The sequence below is a fragment of the Oncorhynchus clarkii genome, chromosome 3 (assembly GCF_045791955.1).
Source record: "Oncorhynchus clarkii lewisi isolate Uvic-CL-2024 chromosome 3, UVic_Ocla_1.0, whole genome shotgun sequence".
Classification (NCBI taxonomy): Eukaryota; Metazoa; Chordata; class Actinopteri; order Salmoniformes; family Salmonidae; genus Oncorhynchus; species Oncorhynchus clarkii.
In genome coordinates this window covers 4493305-4513553 of record NC_092149.1, presented here as the reverse complement: position 1 = coordinate 4513553, position 20249 = coordinate 4493305, and the positions used below count along the sequence as shown (strand labels likewise).

At 43.6% G+C, this 20249-nt stretch overlaps 1 protein-coding gene across 5 annotated transcripts in view; it reads right to left on the bottom strand.

Moving 5' to 3' along the window:
* LOC139386815 (protein Jumonji-like) overlaps positions 1 to 20249 on the bottom strand; it is a 101656-nt gene that overhangs the window by 11281 nt on the left and 70126 nt on the right. For all 5 annotated transcript variants that reach the window (XM_071132633.1, XM_071132651.1, XM_071132670.1 and 2 more), the window contains exons 7-14: positions 17900 to 19154; positions 14872 to 14999; positions 14089 to 14490; positions 10372 to 10464; positions 8722 to 8840; positions 8458 to 8528; positions 8069 to 8183; positions 5597 to 5702 (exon numbers count right to left, since the gene is read on the bottom strand). In XM_071132633.1, coding sequence (XP_070988734.1) covers positions 5597 to 5702; positions 8069 to 8183; positions 8458 to 8528; positions 8722 to 8840; positions 10372 to 10464; positions 14089 to 14490; positions 14872 to 14999; positions 17900 to 19154 — 2289 coding nt within the window. The remainder of the gene's footprint in view (positions 1 to 5596; positions 5703 to 8068; positions 8184 to 8457; positions 8529 to 8721; positions 8841 to 10371; positions 10465 to 14088; positions 14491 to 14871; positions 15000 to 17899; positions 19155 to 20249) is intronic.

The window sequence follows — 20249 nt, the reverse complement described above, 5'->3', positions numbered from 1 at the left end:
ATACTGTAGGGGGGGACAGTGTTTCTGTAGTCCATGTGTATAGTGTAGGGGGGGACAGTGTTTCTGTAGTCCATGTTTGTACTGTAGGGGGGGGGGACAGTGTTTCTGTAGTCCATGTTTATACTGTAGGGGGGGGACAGTGTTTCTGTAGTCCATGTTTATACTGTAGGGGAGGGGGGGGGCAGTGTTTCTGTAGCCCATGTTTATACTGTAGGGGGGGGGGGGGGGGGCAGTGTTTCTGTAGTCCATGTTTATACTGTAGGGGGGGGGACAGTGTTTCTGTAGTCCATGTTTATACTGTAGGGGGGGGACAGTGTTTCTGTAGTCCATGTTTATACTGTAGGGGGGGGGAACAGTGTTTCTGTAGTCCATGTTTATACTTTAGGGGGGGACAGAGTTTCTGTAGTCCATGTTTATACTGTAGGGGGGAACAGTGTTTCTGTAGTCCATGTTTATACTGTATGTGTGGACAGTGTTTCTGTAGTCCATGTTTATACTGTATGTGTGGACAGTGTTTCTGTAGTCCATGTTTATACTGTAGGGGAGGGGGGGGGGCGACAGTGTTTCTGTAGTCCATGTTTATACTGTAGGGGGGGACAGTGTTTCTGTAGTCCATGTTAATACTGTATGTGTGGACAGTGTTTCTGTAGTCCATGTTTATACTGTAGGGGGGGACAGTGTTTCTGTAGTCCATGTTTATACTGTAGGGGAGGGGGGGGGCAGTGTTTCTGTAGCCCATGTTTATACTGTAGGGGGGGGGGGGGGGACAGTGTTTCTGTAGTCCATGTTTATACTGTAGGGGGGGGACAGTGTTTCTGTAGTCCATGTTTATACTGTAGGGGGGGGACAGTGTTTCTGTAGTCCATGTTTATACTGTAGGGGGGGGGGGCAGTGTTTCTGTAGTCCATGTTTATACTGTAGGGGGGGACAGTGTTTCTGTAGTCCATGTTTATACTGTAGGGGGGAACAGTGTTTCTGTAGTCCATGTTTATACTGTATGTGTGGACAGTGTTTCTGTAGTCCATGTTTATACTGTATGTGTGGACAGTGTTTCTGTAGTCCATGTTTATACTGTAGGGGAGGGGGGGGGGGTGACAGTGTTTCTGTAGTCCATGTTAATACTGTAGGGGGGGACAGTGTTTCTGTAGTCCATGTTAATACTGTATGTGTGGACAGTGTTTCTGTAGTCCATGTTTGTACTGTAGGGGGGGACAGTGTTTCTGTAGTCCATGTTTATACTGTAGGGGGGGACAGTGTTTCTGTAGTCCATGTTTATACTGTATGTGTAGACAGTGTTTCTGTAGTCCATGTTTATACTGTAGGGGGGGACAGTGTTTCTGTAGTCCATGTTTATACTGTAGGGGGGGTGACAGTGTTTCTGTAGTCCATGTGTATACTGTAGGGGGGGGGGGGGGGGGGACAGTGTTTCTGTAGTCCATGTTTATACTGTGGGGGGGGGCAGTGTTTCTGTAGTCCATGTTTGTACTGTAGGGGAGGAACGGTGTTTCTGTAGTCCATGTTTATACTGTAGGGGGGGACAGTGTTTCTGTAGTCCATGTTTATACTGTAGGGGGGGGACAGTGTTTCTGTAGTCCATGTGTATACTGTAGGGGGTGACAGTGTTTCTGTAGTCCATGTTTGTACTGTAGGGGGGGGGGACAGTGTTTCTGTAGTCCATGTTTATACTGTAGGGGGGGGACAGTGTTTCTGTAGTCCATGTTTATACTGTAGGGGAGGGGGGGGGGCAGTGTTTCTGTAGCCCATGTTTATACTGTAGCGGGGGGGGGGGGGGGACAGTGTTTCTGTAGTCCATGTTTATACTGTAGGGGGGGGGGAACAGTGTTTCTGTAGTCCATGTTTATACTTTAGGGGGGGACAGTGTTTCTGTAGTCCATGTTTATACTGTAGGGGGGAACAGTGTTTCTGTAGTCCATGTTTATACTGTATGTGTGGACAGTGTTTCTGTAGTCCATGTTTATACTGTAGGGGGGGACAGTGTTTCTGTAGTCCATGTTTATACTGTAGGGGGGGGACAGTGTTTCTGTAGTCCATGTTTATACTGTAGGGGGGGACAGTGTTTCTGTAGTCCATGTTTATACTGTATGTGTGGACAGTGTTTCTGTAGTCCATGTTTATACTGTATGTGTGGACAGTGTTTCTGTAGTCCATGTTTGTACTGTAGGGGAGGGGGGGGGGCAGTGTTTCTGTAGTCCATGTTTATACTGTAGGGGGGGTGACAGTGTTTCTGTAGTCCATGTGTATACTGTAGGGGGGGGGGGGGGACAGTGTTTCTGTAGTCCATGTTTATACTGTAAGGGGGGGGACAGTGTTTCTGTAGTCCATGTTTATACTGTAGGGGGGGGGACAGTGTTTCTGTAGTCCATGTTTATACTGTATGTGTGGACAGTGTTTCTGTAGTCCATGTTTATACTGTATGTGTAGACAGTGTTTCTGTAGTCCATGTTTATACTGTAGGGGGGGACAGTGTTTCTGTAGTCCATGTTTATACTGTAGGGGGGGGACAGTGTTTCTGTAGTCCATGTTTATACTGTAGGGGGGGACAGTGTTTCTGTAGTCCATGTTTATACTGTATGTGTGGACAGTGTTTCTGTAGTCCATGTTTATACTGTATGTGTGGACAGTGTTTCTGTAGTCCATGTTTGTACTGTAGGGGAGGGGGGGGGGGGGCAGTGTTTCTGTAGTCCATGTTTATACTGTAGGGGGGGTGACAGTGTTTCTGTAGTCCATGTGTATACTGAAGGGGGGGGGGGGGACAGTGTTTCTGTAGTCCATGTTTATACTGTAGGGGGGGGACAGTGTTTCTGTAGTCCATGTTTATACTGTATGTGTGGACAGTGTTTCTGTAGTCCATGTTTATACTGTATGTGTGGACAGTGTTTCTGTAGTCCATGTTTGTACTGTAGGGGAGGGGGGGGGGGGCAGTGTTTCTGTAGTCCATGTTTATACTGTAGGGGGGGTGACAGTGTTTCTGTAGTCCATGTGTATACTGTAGGGGGGGGGGGGGGGGACAGTGTTTCTGTAGTCCATGTTTATACTGTAAGGGGGGGGACAGTGTTTCTGTAGTCCATGTTTATACTGTAGGGGGGGGACAGTGTTTCTGTAGTCCATGTGTATACTGTAGGGGGTGACAGTGTTTCTGTAGTCCATGTTTGTACTGTAGGGGGGGGGGACAGTGTTTCTGTAGTCCATGTTTATACTGTAGGGGGGGGACAGTGTGTCTGTAGTCCATGTTTATACTGTAGGGGAGGGGGGGGGGGCAGTGTTTCTGTAGCCCATGTTTATACTGTAGCGGGGGGGGGGGGGGGGGACAGTGTTTCTGTAGTCCATGTTTATACTGTAGGGGGGGGACAGTGTTTCTGTAGTCCATGTTTATACTGTAGGGGGGGGACAGTGTTTCTGTAGTCCATGTTTATACTGTAGGGGGGGGGGAACAGTGTTTCTGTAGTCCATGTTTATACTTTAGGGGGGGACAGTGTTTCTGTAGTCCATGTTTATACTGTAGGGGGGAACAGTGTTTCTGTAGTCCATGTTTATACTGTATGTGTGGACAGTGTTTCTGTAGTCCATGTTTATACTGTAGGGGGGGACAGTGTTTCTGTAGTCCATGTTTATACTGTAGGGGGGGGACAGTGTTTCTGTAGTCCATGTTTATACTGTAGGGGGGGACAGTGTTTCTGTAGTCCATGTTTATACTGTATGTGTGGACAGTGTTTCTGTAGTCCATGTTTATACTGTATGTGTGGACAGTGTTTCTGTAGTCCATGTTTGTACTGTACTGTGGGGGAGGGGGGGGGGCAGTGTTTCTGTAGTCCATGTTTATACTGTAGGGGGGGTGACAGTGTTTCTGTAGTCCATGTGTATACTGTAGGGGGGGGGGGGGGGGACAGTGTTTCTGTAGTCCATGTTTATACTGTAAGGGGGGGGACAGTGTTTCTGTAGTCCATGTTTATACTGTAGGGGGGGGGACAGTGTTTCTGTAGTCCATGTTTATACTGTATGTGTGGACAGTGTTTCTGTAGTCCATGTTTATACTGTATGTGTAGACAGTGTTTCTGTAGTCCATGTTTATACTGTATATGTGGACAGTGTTTCTGTAGTCCATGTTTATACTGTATGTGTGGACAGTGTTTCTGTAGTCCATGTTTATACTGTATGTGTAGACAGTGTTTCTGTAGTCCATGTTTATACTGTATGTGTGGACAGTGTTTCTGTAGTCCATGTTTATACTGTAGGGGGGGACAGTGTTTCTGTAGTCCATGTTTATACTGTATGTGTGGACAGTGTTTCTGTAGTCCATGTTTATACTGTAGGGGGGGGACAGTGTTTCTGTAGTCCATGTTTATACTGTATGTGTGGACAGTGTTTCTGTAGTCCATGTTTATACTGTAGGGGGGGACAGTGTTTCTGTAGTCCATGTTTATACTGTATGTGTAGACAGTGTTTCTGTAGTCCATGTTTATACTGTATGTGTGGACAGTGTTTCTGTAGTCCATGTTTATACTGTATGTGTGGACAGTGTATCTGTAGTCCATGTTTATACTGTATGTGTGGACAGTGTTTCTGTAGTCCATGTTTATACTGTATGTGTAGACAGTGTTTCTGTAGTCCATGTTTATACTGTATGTGTGGACAGTGTTTCTGTAGTCCATGTTTGTACTGTACTGTAGGGGAGGGGGGGGGGCAGTGTTTCTGTAGTCCATGTTTATACTGTAGGGGGGGTGACAGTGTTTCTGTAGTCCATGTGTATACTGTAGGGGGGGGGGGGGGGACAGTGTTTCTGTAGTCCATGTTTATACTGTAAGGGGGGGGACAGTGTTTCTGTAGTCCATGTTTATACTGTAGGGGGGGGGACAGTGTTTCTGTAGTCCATGTTTATACTGTATGTGTGGACAGTGTTTCTGTAGTCCATGTTTATACTGTATGTGTAGACAGTGTTTCTGTAGTCCATGTTTATACTGTATATGTGGACAGTGTTTCTGTAGTCCATGTTTATACTGTATGTGTGGACAGTGTTTCTGTAGTCCATGTTTATACTGTATGTGTAGACAGTGTTTCTGTAGTCCATGTTTATACTGTATGTGTGGACAGTGTTTCTGTAGTCCATGTTTATACTGTAGGGGGGGACAGTGTTTCTGTAGTCCATGTTTATACTGTATGTGTGGACAGTGTTTCTGTAGTCCATGTTTATACTGTAGGGGGGGGACAGTGTTTCTGTAGTCCATGTTTATACTGTATGTGTGGACAGTGTTTCTGTAGTCCATGTTTATACTGTAGGGGGGGACAGTGTTTCTGTAGTCCATGTTTATACTGTATGTGTAGACAGTGTTTCTGTAGTCCATGTTTATACTGTATGTGTGGACAGTGTTTCTGTAGTCCATGTTTATACTGTATGTGTGGACAGTGTATCTGTAGTCCATGTTTATACTGTATGTGTGGACAGTGTTTCTGTAGTCCATGTTTATACTGTATGTGTAGACAGTGTTTCTGTAGTCCATGTTTATACTGTATGTGTGGACAGTGTTTCTGTAGTCCATGTTTATACTGTATGTGTGGACAGTGTATCCTGCAGTCACACCATGATGTTGTTCTCCAACATCTCCAGTCCTGGGGTTCCATTAGCCTGCAGTAGTGTGTGAACCACCTTGTCCAGCTTCACCTTCTCCTCAGCAGGAATACAGTACCTGAACACCGGGTCACATGGGTTATTGGGATCTAATTGTGTATCACTTTATGATAACATGTTGGAGTTAGTGGACACATGTCATAGCACTAGTAAATAAAAAATATCCTTGTCTGGCAATGAAACTTTATTTTTTTATTGTAGTTTTATAGGATTTTATTTGAGCTCAACAATTACATTAAGGGGAATTTTATAAGGGGAAAGATTTGCTTTCGGAATTTTCTAAATATTTTCAATATTATTCATTTCCATGTTGGCTCGATACCCGGAAATGCCATTGTCTGGAGAAAAGGATCCCAATTTCAAACTCTCCAAAAAAGTGTAATTATATATATATTTTTAACTGGCAATAATTAATATTAACTGAAAAAGGATATTGTGTAGTTATTTGCAATAGCCCTTATCTCGAAACTGTGATTCCTAAAAGATGTGTCTGGAGATTTGGTCAACTCAAATCAGGAATGAGCAGGGTGAGCTCTACCATAATGACCTCTTATTCATGTTCTCATTACATGTAGTGCAACAAGACCACTTATGGTCTGGAAAGTTCTCTACTATCTGATATGTTTTAAACAAACAATATAGAAATCACCACGGTAAAAGAAAATATATATTTTTGTCTAACGTTAACTCCGTCAGAGTGCTGAAAGAATAATTTAATATATTTTACAAATGTAAAATACTTTGAGGCAAAAATGTCTGTTTTGAGTATCTGTTGTCAACTCCGTCACCGATGGCTAAACCACTTATGAACTTTTAAAAAAAAGATTGTTATAAAAAAACATTTGAATCACTCTTCTGCAACACATGGTTAAACTATTGACATATTTGCTGTGATAGAGCTAAGGGATCATGTTTCCTTTATAAATGTTGTTTTATGCCAAAACGCTAATAAATGCTTTATGTTCTGAATCTAGAAAAACATGCCAAAATGCTAATAAATGTTTTATGTTCTGAATCTAGAAAAACATGCCAAAATGCTAATAAATGTTTTATGTTCTGAATCTAGAAAAACATGCCAAAATGCTAATAAATGTTTTATGTTCTGAATCTAGAAAAACATGCCAAAATGCTAATAAATGTTTTATGTTCTGAATCTAGAAAAACATGCCAAAATGCTAATAAATGTTTTATGTTCTGAATCTAGAAAAACATGCCAAAATGCTAATAAATGTTTTATGTTCTGAATCTAGAAAAACATGCCAAAATGCTAATAAATGTTTTATGTTCTGAATCTAGAAAAACATGCCAAAATGCTAATAAATGTTTTATGTTCTGAATCTAGAAAAACATGCCAAAATGCTAATAAATGTTTTATGTTCTGAATCTAGAAAAACATGCCAAAATGCTAATAAATGTTTTATGTTCTGAATCTAGAAAAACATGCCAAAATGCTAATAAATGTTTTATGTTCTGAATCTAGAAAAACATGCCAAAATGCTAATAAATGTTTTATGTTCTGAATCTAGAAAAACATGCCAAAATGCTAATAAAATTATCCCCGGAGCTAATTATATAGCGTTGTAAAAATGCTTTATAAAAATAAGTTTGGAGATTTGTATTTCATATTTGAATAATGTAATGATAGAATTAAACAAACAAGGTCTTCAAACACTTGGACAATAAATGTACAAATTAAATGCATTTTATGGTGTCTGACTGAGTTGACGTAAATCCACTTAGTTGTAAATTTATGAGAAAAACATTTCTGAATTAGGAGGTTGTTCCTTTACATGGTGTGATATATATATTATTTGGTCTATCAGATATTAAGACAAATATTTGTGGAAGAAAATGTTATATTGTACCGTCTTTCAAGAATTCCTGATTATTTGTGTATATATATATATATATATATATATATATATATAATAAACTGGGTGGTTCGGGCCCTGAATGCTGATTGGCACTCATCGTGGGTTTGTGGTATATGGCCAATATACCACGACTAAGGGCTGTGTCCAGGCACTCCGCAATGCGTTGTGCTTAACAACAGCCCTTAGCCGTGGTATATTGGCCATATACCACACCCCCTCGTGCCTTATTGCTTAAATATATACCATTTAGCAGATTTATCCAATAAAGACTTACGTCATACTGCATACATTTTACGTATGGATGGCCCAGATAATCAAACACACTATCCTGGTGTTGCGAGCGCCATGCTCTACCTACTGAGCCATACAGCGTTTCCTTCATACTGTACTGACCACGCTCAGGGAGTTCTATTAAATCAATCTCCACCAGTTCTATTTGACCAGGCTTGACTAACTGACGCTGAGCTCCATTGGCTGTGGCAGGTGGTGAACCTGAGTTGACCGTACGATTATACTGGGAGAGGGCAGTGAGCAGTGAACCACTACTTACCAAATGCAGTCAGCACCCGTGTGTAAGTAGTCAATGTATGGAAGGCGGTGATGGTCTCGCGACCAGCATGAGGTAGAGAAGACCATGCCGATGTTCAGCCAAGGAATGGTGACTCCTGTACAACCACAAAGGAAGACACAGTAGACTGTCAAGATGTTCTAGTCAGTTGAAGTTCACTTCATTCATAGCAGAAAGCTATTGAATTGTGTCACCAAAAATGAGGATATACGGTATAAAACAACAAACTAACGCAACATACATTCAAGGAACTGTTGTGGTTAAGCTTCAGTCCTTCAGTTCACTCTGCAGCTACTTACAACCGTCTGTATTACAATACAATGTACTGTCATCCTGTGTAACAGGAGAGGGTCATAGGTACAGATGATTACCTGGCACAGCACCAAGATGGCGTAGGATGGATCCTGAATTATTGGGAAGGATTGTAAGGTTCCATCCATGTCTTGAGTGGAGACAAGAGAACAGAACACATATTTTATGCATGTCCTTATAGGGTTGTAAAATTCCCCTAACTTTCCAAAAATTCCCCGGTTCTCCAGAAATCCCAGTTGGAAGATTCCAGGAATCAGGAGGGAATAAGCAGGAAATTCAAAATCCTCCATTCATGTGATAGGATAATGCCGTTAGGACCTTACTTTGAAAACGTCTCAGACTTTCCAACTGGGAAGCCACTCCCATGAGTTTTAGTGTCCACTTTCCCACAGTGCACGGCAACATGACATTCCCTCTGCTCCACGATGTTCCAGTACTCCTGCTGCAATCACAGACAGAAACATTATTGCATTAATGTAGATGAAAAAACGAGTAGTGACAGACGATCACACAGTGGGATGGCTGACAAGAAAGACAAGAGGAGAGAAGAAATATGTCAATGACCTGATCAGTCATCTCCATACTACTTATGGTCCCAGTGAATTATACTACTTATGGTCCCAGTGAATTATACTACTTATGGTCCCAGTGAATTATCCTACTTATGGTCCGGTCCCAGTGAAATATACTACTTATGGTCCCAGTGAAATATACTACTTATGGTCCCAGTGAATTGTACTACTTATGGTCCCAGTGAATTATACTACTTATGGTCCCAGTGAATTACACTACTTATGGTGTGGTCCCAGTGAATTATACTACTTATGGTCCCAGTGAATTACACTACTTATGGTTCCAGTGAATTACACTACTTATGGTCCCAGTGAATTACACTACTTATGGTCCCAGTGAATTATCCTACTTATGGTCCCAGTGAATTATCCTACTTACGGTCCCAGTGAATTACACTACTTATGGTCCCAGTGAATTATACTACTTGTGGTCCCATTGAATTATACTACTTATGGTCCCAGTGAATTACACTACTTACGGTCCCAGTGAATTATACTACTTACGGTCCCAGTGAATTACACTACTTATGGTCCCAGTGAATTATACTACTTATGGTCCCAGTGAATTACACTACTTACGGTCCCAGTGAATTATCCTACTTACGGTCCCAGTGAATTATCCTACTTATGGTCCCAGTGAATTATCCTACTTATGGTCCCAGTGAAATACACTACTTATGGTCCCAGTGAATTACACACTACGGTCCCAGTGAATTATCCTACTTACGGTCCCAGTGAATTATCCCTTATGGTCCCAGTGAATTATCCTACTTATGGTCCCAGTGAAATATACTACTTACGGTCCCAGTGAATTATACTACTTATGGTCCCAGTGAATTATCCTACTTACGGTCCCAGTGAATTATCCTACTTATGGTCCCAGTGAATTATCCTACTTATGGTCCCAGTGAAATATACTACTTACGGTCCCAGTGAATTATACTACTTATGGTCCCAGTGAATTATCCTACTTATGGTCCCAGTGAAATATACTACTTATGGTCCCAGTGAATTACACTACTTATGGTCCCAGTGAAATATACTACTTATTGTCCCAGTGAATTATACTACTTATGGTCCCAGTGAATTATACTACTTATGGTCCCAGTGAATTATCCTACTTACGGTCCCAGTGAATTATACTACTATATACTACTATACTACTATGGTTGCGTCCCAAAAAGCAGGGCCCTGACCAAAAGTAGTGCACTAAGGGCCGATTCAGACTTGAAATAAGTAGACTTAACATGGATTTATGTCTATAAAATATGGACAAGTCCATTTTTTATTTATTTTTTATTTAAGTCCATGTTAAGTCAACTTCTCTGAAACCTGAATAGGGCCTTAAGTAGTGCAACCTACGTAGCAGGTATATAACAGTTTGGGATATGTAGACCTTACCTCCACCTCAGCCGTCCCAGGCTCCTTATTGAAACACATGTTCATAGTATTCCTGGCTGTCCTGTAGAACGTAGTGAGAGAAACCGACTTCCCCTGCCATAGAGAAACACAAAGAGAGAGCTGAGACCTTACGGTCCCTTTCAAGTTCCCTGATACACAGTCAATGTAAAGAATATCACAGCAAATCATCAACACAAAGAGTGTACGAGCTTATGGACCGAGGTGTTTTGATATCCTGCCAATCGAATGACTCAGAAGCACAACCAAAGAGACTAGTAAGACCATACAGGAAGTCGTCTTTTATGTCCCTTGATACACTGTCTCCGTCCCTAACGTCATCCTACTTTTGAACAGGCTCTGGTCAAAAGTAGTGCATCAGAAAAGGGAATAGGAATGTGATTTGGGACGCAGACCACTGTCAATGTAACGATTATCACAGCCAACCAGATGGGAGAGTTAGTTGAACAGCCAGACAAAAATGATACATGTGGATGTCACTGTGCTGCATGACATCATCTTCCTTCCTCTCCCCGCTGCTGTCTCAGCACATTCTGAAGGAGAGTCTTCCATCCAGACGGTTTTCTCAGGTTGCCTCCCAAATGGCACCCTATTCCCTTATCCAAATGGCACCCTATTCCCTTATCCAATTGGCTAACTATTCCCTTATATAGAGTACTACTTTCGATCGGAGCCCTAAGGGCCCTGGTTAAAAGTAGTGCACTAGACAGGGAATTGGGCACCATTTGGGACATAAGCTCAGATACACGACAGACAGCTGGGCAGGGACAGAGACTGAGAGCCTGTATGAATGTGCCAGGAAAATCCCTGGTTGGTTGGACTACGGTCAGTCACTGTAAGCTTTCCCACATGTGTGGAGGAGATTGCTGTATTTCTTATTATGGCCCTATATATTGATTTCATATGGGTCCAGCTATGCTGGCATTCACAGACAGAATAGTCCCTACGAGCCAGGTTTAAAAAGTAGGAAGTCAAACTGAGAGAGGAAACGCTAGAAGTAACTGATACTACAGGAGAACTAACTGATACTACAAGAGAACTAACTCATACTACAGGAGAACTAACTGATACTACAGGAGAACTAACTGATACTACAGGATAACTGTAACTGATACTACAGGAGAACGAACTGATACTACAGGAGAACTAACTGATACTACAGGAGAACTAACTGATACTACAGGAGAACTAACTGATATTACAGGAGAACGAACTGATATTACAGGAGAACTAACTGATACTACAAGAGAACTAACTGATACTACAGGAGAACTAACTGATACTACAGGAGAACGAACTGATACTACAGAAGAACTAGCTGATACTACAGGAGAACTAACTAATACTACAGGAGAACTGTAACTGATACTACAGGAGAACGAACTGATACTACAGGAGAACTAACTGATACTACAGGAGAACTAACTGATACTACAGGAGAACTAACTGATACTACAGGAGAACTAACTGATATTACAGGAGAACGAACTGATATTACAGGAGAACTAACTGATACTACAAGAGAACTAACTGATACTACAGGAGAACTAACTGATACTACAGGAGAACGAACTGATACTACAGAAGAACTAGCTGATACTACAGGAGAACTAACTGATACTACAGGAGAACTAACTGATATTACAGGAGAACTAACTGATACTACAGGAGAAGTAACTGATACTACAGGAGAAGTAACTGATACTACAGGAGAACTAACTGATACTACATGATAACTGTAACTGATACTACAGGAGAACTAACTGATACTACTGGAGAACTAACTGATACTACAGGAGAACTGTAACTGATACTACAGGAGAACTGACTGATACTACAGGAGAACTAACTGATACTACAGGAGAACTGTAACTGATACTACAGGAGAACTGACTGATACTACAGGAGAACTGTACCTGATACTACAGGAGAACTAACTGATACTACAGGAGAACTAACTGATACTACAGGAGAACTAACTGATACTACAGGATAACTGTGACTGATACTACAGGAGAACTAACTGATATTACAGGAGAACTAACTGATACTACAGGAGAACTAACTGATACTACAGGAGAAGTAACTGATACTACAGGAGAAGTAACTGATACTACAGGAGAACTAACTGATACTACATGATAACTGTAACTGATACTACAGGAGAACTAACTGATACTACAGGAGAACTAATTGATACTACAGGAGAACTAACTGATACTACAGGAGAACTAACTGATACTACAGGAGAACTAACTGATACTACAGGAGAACTTACTGATACTACAGGATAACTGTGACTGATACTACAGGAGAACTAACTGATATTACAGGAGAACTAACTGATACTACAGGAGAACTAACTGATACTACAGGAGAAGTAACTGATACTACAGGAGAAGTAACTGATACTACAGGAGAACTAACTGATACTACATGATAACTGTAACTGATACTACAGGAGAACTAACTGATACTACAGGAGAACTAATTGATACTACAGGAGAACTAACTGATACTACAGGAGAACTAACTGATACTACAGGAGAACTAACTGATACTACAGGAGAACTAACTGATACTACAGGAAAACTAACTGATACTACAGGAGAACTGTAACTGACACTACTGATAAGAGAAGTGTGAGCAACAGAAGATCATCATGGAGCATCAAGACAGAAACACTGGCAGTGATAAGTTGACATGAGGTGACGTGTTGTCAAAATGAGGTGTGTGTGTGTGTGTGTCTGATCGTGTGTGTGTCTGATCGTGTGTGTGTGTGTGTGTCTGATCGTGTGTGTGTCTGATCGTGTGTGTGTGTGTGTGTGTGTCTGATCGTGTGTGTGTCTGATCGTGTGTGTGTGTGTGTGTCTGATCGTGTGTGTGTCTGATTGTGTGTGTGTGTGTGTGTCTGATCGTGTGTGTGTCTGATCGTGTGTGTCTGATCGTGTGTGTGTCTGATCGTGTGTGTGTCTGATCGCGTGTGTCTGATCGTGTGTGTCTGATCGTGTGTGTGTCTGATTGTGTGTGTGTCTGATCGTGTGTGTGTGTGTGTCTGATCGTGTGTGTGTGTGTGTGTCTGATCGTGTGTGTGTCTGATCGTGTGTGTGTGTCTGATCGTGTGTGTGTCTGATCGTGTGTGTGTCTGATCGTGTGTGTGTCTGATCGTGTGTGTGTCTGATCGTGTGTGTGTCTGATCGTGTGTGTCTGATCGTGTGTGTGTCTGATCGTGTGTGTCTGATCGTGTGTGTGTCTGATAGTGTGTGTGTCTGATCGTGTGTGTGTCTGATCGTGTGTGTGTCTGATCGTGTGTGTGTCTGATCGTGTGTGTCTGATCGTGTGTGTGGCTTCTGTGCTTGCAGATGTGCAATGACCTATATTAGATGTGAGAGCAACTGAACCAGGGATATTGTAGTTCTGCCTCCAGGCATTAACAGCTATACACACTGTATTGACAGTGCTGCACTGTATTCAATCTGCCCACACACAGCTACCACAGAGCTCATTAACCAATAGACTTAACCAATCGAATATTTACACAAGCATTGTGCATGTTGTAGTGCCTCCACTATGCTTGGGTAATTATTTTGGTCCAGAAAAAATGTCTGTTGTATCACATTTGTTGTGCCAAATGTGTTGTACATCAGTTGTTCAACATGAGTGTGTACAGGGTCAGAGAAAGGGGCTAACATGACCTACCCTGTATATACACTTGTGCTGGTCGCTAAGAAACTCTTTCTCCTCCTCTGCTCCTCCTCTTCCTCCTTTCTTCTCCTGAGAGAACAGTCTCCTCCTGCTGGACCTCAGCCACATGTCCTTCTCCTGTTTCTTCCCCTCTTTCGCTCCTTCCTCCAGGTTCCTGGGCAGGCCGTTCCTCCGGATCACCCCGTTTACCAGGCCATTCTTGGGCTCACAGCGGGGCAGCTGGAGCAGGCTCTGTTGGGAGTCATCTGAGTGGCCCTCCAGGGGCCCTCTCTTCTTCTCCAGCCTCCCCTTCTCCTCCAGCACCTCCCTCTCCAGGCGGATGCGCTCAGCGGGGTCCAGGGAGTCGTAGGACAGTAGGTACTGACAATAGGCCTCCTGCAGCTTGGCCAGACGATCCTGTGGTCGGGTGGTAGGATATTATTACGTTGCAGTTGACAGTTGACAGGGAGGGCAGTGTTAACATCAAATGTCAAAGTGCTATACTTAGCTATGCAGCTAGCTGGGCTGGCTGTTGGTTTTCATCAGAAGTCAATCTCAAATAAAAAAGTAGGATAAAAACAAAATGACCCACTTCAGTGTAGATGAAACACTACAAGGCACGGATGCCGGAAGGAATTGTTTGTTACAGAACAGCATCATGGTCAACACAAGAGACTGAGTACCGAATGGCCCCCTATTCCCTATATAGTAGGCCAGAGCCTTATGGACCCTGGTCAAAAGCAGTCTACTATATAGAGAGCAGGGTGCCATTTATGCAACCTTGAAGCAGTACAGTACCTGTGCAGTCTTGGGGATACGGAGCTGGTCGGCTAGCTTATTCCATTTCTTCATGTCGCTGACCTGCTGCATGCCGCCCATGTCGTTGATGAGCTGAAAGAACCGGGCCAGGTCCAACTCACATCCGCCTGGCAGGGAGGGAGAGTGGGAGGAAGAGGAGGGAGTGAAGGGGAGAGAGGGAGGAAGAGGAGGGAGATAGGGAGGATATGGAGGAAGAGGAGGGAGTGAAGGAGGGAGGGAGGTTAGGGAGGGAGTGAAAGAGGGTGAGAGTGAGGATAAGGAGGAAGAGGAGGGAGTGGAGGAGAGAGAGAGAGAGGGAGGATAGGGAGGGAGGGGGAGAGGGAGGATATGGAGGAAGAGGAGGGAGTGAAGGAGGGAGGGCGTGAAAGAGGGTGAGAGGGAGGGAGGGAGGATAGGGAGGGAGTGAAAGGGAGGGAGGGAGGGAGGGAGGGAGGGAGGGAGGGAGGGAGGGAGGGAGGGAGGGAGGGAGGGAGGGAGGGAGGGAGGGAGGGTGAGAGGGATAGGGAGGGAGTGAAGGAGGAAGAGAGGGAGGGAGGAGGTTGGGAGGGAGTGAAGGAGGAAGCGAGGGAGGGAGGATAAGGAGGAAGAGAAGGGAATGAAGGAGGGCGAGACAGAACACAGAACAAGGAGGTTAAAACAATGTTCTTTAATCCTGGATCTGTGAAACCACATGGCTTAATAATAATAATTGGTTGGTTTGGTGTATTAGTACTGGGCTGTTAGTGCTGGGTTGGAACAAAAGCATGCACACCCTGTGGGCGCCCATGACCAAGATAGAAGAACACAGGTTAAAATGGATATACTGTATACATCTGGGAGGATATAGAGAGGACCAACGGGGCTGATAAACATGGATTCTGAAAAAGCAGCAACATTCACTACATTTACAATAAGCTTTCAAACAAATTACAGCCAAATGTTCTAGATGAGAGGCTGTGGATGTTTGATGAATGAATGACTTGGCTCTGTTAGCCAGGACAGCCTGGTTTAGACAGCCATGATCCTGTTTGAGGTTGAGGCCCACTCTGACAAAGCAGAGGCCTGTAGGTATTGGAGCCTGAGAGAGAGAATGTCTATGTCCCAAATGGCACCCTATTCCCTATATAACTAGTATGGGCCCTGGTCATGCACTATATAGGGAATAGTGTGCCATTTGAGATGCAGACAGAGTGTAATATCTCTGCTACTTCGTTCCTCTCCTTTCCCTCACCATGGGTGTCTGCTGCCTGTAAAATCAGACGTTCCCCATTTGTCACACACACTCATTCTCACACACACTCACTCACTCACTCACTCACTCACTCACTCACTCACTCACTCACTCACTCACACACACACACACACACACACACTCTCTCTCTCTCTCTCTCTCTCTCTCTCTCTCTCTCTCTCTCTCTCTCTCTCTCTCTCTCTCACTCACTCACTCACTCACTCTCACACACACACTCTCTCTCTCTCACTCACTCACTCACTCACTCACTCACTCAATTTTGTCTGTGTGTGTGTGTGTGTGTGTGTGTGTGTGTGTGTGTGTGTGTGTGTGTGTGTGTGTGTGTGTGTGTGTGTGTGTGTGTGTGTGTGTGTGTGTGTGTGTGTGTGTGTCGGGGATCCTGACAACCCCCATCTCTCCCAGTGTAATCTCATCAAAGCTGCCACCTGGCAGAGGAACTGTAATCCTTCCTCACTAGGTAAGGTCAGAATCAAGGTCTCACTTACAAACACACTAAGAGCAATCAGCAGCAGCCAATGGGCAGAATGGTCAGGATGAGAGGTGGTTCAGAGGTCAGGAGGAGAGGTGGGTCAGAGGTCAGGATGAGAGGTGGTTCAGAGGTCAGGATGAGAGGTGGTTCAGAGGTCAGGATGAGAGATGGTTCAGAGGTCAGGATGAGAGATGGTTCAGAGGTCAGAATGACAGGTGGTTCAGAGGTCAGGATGAGAGATGGTTCAGAGGTCAGGATGAGAGGTGCGTCAGATGTCAGGATGAGAGGTGGTTCAGAGGTCAGGATGAGAGGGTGGGGGGGTCAGAGGTAATTTGGGAGAAGCCATTTAACTATAGTATAGTTCCCTCAGAAGGAAACCTTTGGCAGCACACTAAATTAACAAGAGGAAACTTCAAACTGTACAACCTGATAGATAGCCACTCTATGTAGAGTTGACATATGTGCTAGAATAACATGAAGCTGTACTAGAATATCGTGAAACTGTACTAGAATAACATGAAGCTGTACTAGAATAAGATGAAACTGTACTAGAATAACATGAAACTGTACTAGAATAACATGAAACTGTACAAGAATAACATGAAACTGTACTAGAATCAGATGAAACTGTACTAGAATCAGATGAAACTGTACTAGAATAAGATGAAACTGTACTAGAATAACATGACTGTACTAGAATAAGATGAAACTGTACTAGAATAAGATGAAACTGTACTAGAATAACATGAAACTGTACTAGAATAAGATGAAACTGTACTAGAATAAGAGGAAACTGTACTAGAATAAGATGAAACTGTACTAGAATAACATGACTGTACTAGAATAAGATGAAACTGTACTAGAATAAGATGAAACTGTACTAGAATAACATGACTGTACTAGAATAAGATGAAACTGTACTAGAATAAGATGAAACTGTACTAGAATAACATGACTGTACTAGAATAAGATGAAACTGTACTAGAATAAGATGAAACTGTACTAGAATAACATGACTGTACTAGAATAAGATGAAACTGTACTAGAATAAGATGAAGCTGTACTAGAATAACATGAAACTGTACTAGAATAACAGGATGTGGAGGAACTATTTGTAGCTCCCTAAATGTCTTTGACATTAAACCTTAGTGACAGTCTTAGTCCCAAATGAAACCCTTTTCTTAGTGCATTATTTTTTACCAGGGTCCATAGGGCCCCCATAGGGCTCTGGTCAAAAGTAGTGTACTATGTAGCAAATAGGGTGCCAGTTGGGATGCACCCTAAGTATCAGTTCTACAGAAATGTACCTATGAGCGGGGGGTCCTCCATGGAGATGCCCTGGGCCTGGAGGTGTTTCCTGATGCAGGCCAGCCGGAGTACATTGGGCCCCCAGCGCCGACCCAACTTATGGATGTGCTGCACCTGGGTCACAAACCTCATGTCCTCTTTCAGCTTGCACTCTGGCCTCCAGTCCTGAGGAGGAGCCACCCTGCACAGCCCATAGCTCTCTGCCTGCCCGCGCACCGCTTCCACATACACCAGAGGGTCGTGGAACTCCTCCAGACTGGGTCTGAACACTGGCACCTCGGTTAGGGGCGGGGGAGGGGGTGGTGCTGCACCTCTCTTCTCCCCACTCTCCCGCTGCCTCTCTGCTGCTTTAGGCTCTGCTGCTGGTTTAGCTGGGCTGCTGGTGCCTGGTTTCACCTTGGCTGCTGAGCTAGTGGAAGTGGAGGTGGAAGTGCCCTTGGAAGTGACATGGGAAGTGTTCTTGGAAGTGCCCTGGAAAGTTTTCTTAGAAGTAGTGTTCTTAGCTGGTGGTGTAGTATTAGCAGTAGTAGTAGTATTAGCAGTAGGGGGTATGGGCTGTGCTTGTCGGGTCAACATCAGCTTGCCAGCGGAGGCTCGTTTGGGTCTTTGCTCCGAGGAGGAAGGTCGGGATGACGTGACCTTACCAAGATGGCCGCCGGACCCCGCCACAGCCTTCTCCTGGACATTGACCTTCCTGCTGCTTCGCGTCTCCGGGGCATTGATCTGCAGTCTAACCTTCTTGACCTCCGGCGAAGACTCCGGTGTCTCTGTTGGACTCTCCTCAGCCGGGAGCCCCAGACGTCGCTTGGAGTGTCTGACGCCCTCACGCCCCTGCAGTACCTGCTTACCGCCACATCGGCGTGGGTGAAGCTGCCCGTTGACTCGTTGTAGGCAACACCTGCCGGCTGCCTTGTTGGATTGTACCTTCTGTTTGTTGGGAGTCTTTGCATCGCCACTTGAGAGTTTTCCTGAGTTGGAGTGTGGTGGGCGTGGGTGGCGGCGGGCACTGCCACAGGCAGAGCGCCGTTGGTTCTTCAGGGGTTGGCGAGCTTTGGAGGAGGCTCTCTTGCCCACGGTGAGTTTGGCCTCTTTGAGAAGTCTGGCTTTGGTGTAGCGGACGTGGCCCCTGGGAAGCGCTGTGGCTGTGGACTTCACAGTTCTGGACAGCAGTGGTCGGGAGGCCGGCGGCTTTTTGGCACAGGAGTTGCGTACGGTAGCTGACGATACCCGCGACAGCCTGTTCACTTTTGAAACCTGCAATAGACACAAGGATGATTATCAAAAATAAGTACTTTTTGGAAATCTCACATCATCATCATTTGTACGTAAGCTCCATCATCATTTATACCTAGCTCCATCATCATTTATACCTAGCTCCATAATCATTTATACCTAGCTCCATCATCATTTATACCTAGCTCCATCATCATTTATACCTAGCTCCATCATCAATTATACCTAGCTCCATCATCATTTATACCTAGCTCCATCATCATTTATACCTAGCTCCATCATCATTTATACCTAGCTCCATCATCATTTATACCTAGCTCCATCATCATTTATACCTAGCTCCATCATCATTTATACCTAGCTCCATCATCATTTATACCTAGCTCCATCATCATTTATACCTAGCTCCATCATCATTTATACCTAGCTCCATCATCATTTATACCTAGCTCCATCATCATTTATACCTAGCTACATCATCATTTATACCTAGCTCCATCATCATTTATACCTAGCTCCACCATCATTTATACCTAGCTCCATCATCATTTATACCTAGCTCCATCATCATTTATACCTAGCTCCATCATAATTTATACCTAGCTCCACCATCATTTATACCTAGCTCCATCATCATTTATACCTAGCTCCATCATAATTTATACCTAGCTCCATCATCATTTATACCTAGCTCCATCATCATTTATACCTAGCTACATCATCATTTATACCTAGCTCCATCATCATTTATACCTAGCTCCATCATCATTTATACCTAGCTCCACCATCATTTATACCTAGCTCCATCATCATTTATACCTAGCTCCATCATCATTTATACCTAGCTCCATCATCAATTATACCTAGCTCCATCATCATTTATACCTAGCTCCATCATCATTTATACCTAGCTCCATCATCATTTATACCTAGCTCCATCATCATTTATACCTAGCTCCATCATCATTTATACCTAGCTCCATCATCATTTATACCTAGCTCCATCATAATTTATACCTAGCTCCATCATCATTTATACCTAGCTCCATCATCATTTATACCTAGCTCCATCATCATTTATACCTAGCTCCATCATCATTTATACCTAGCTCCATC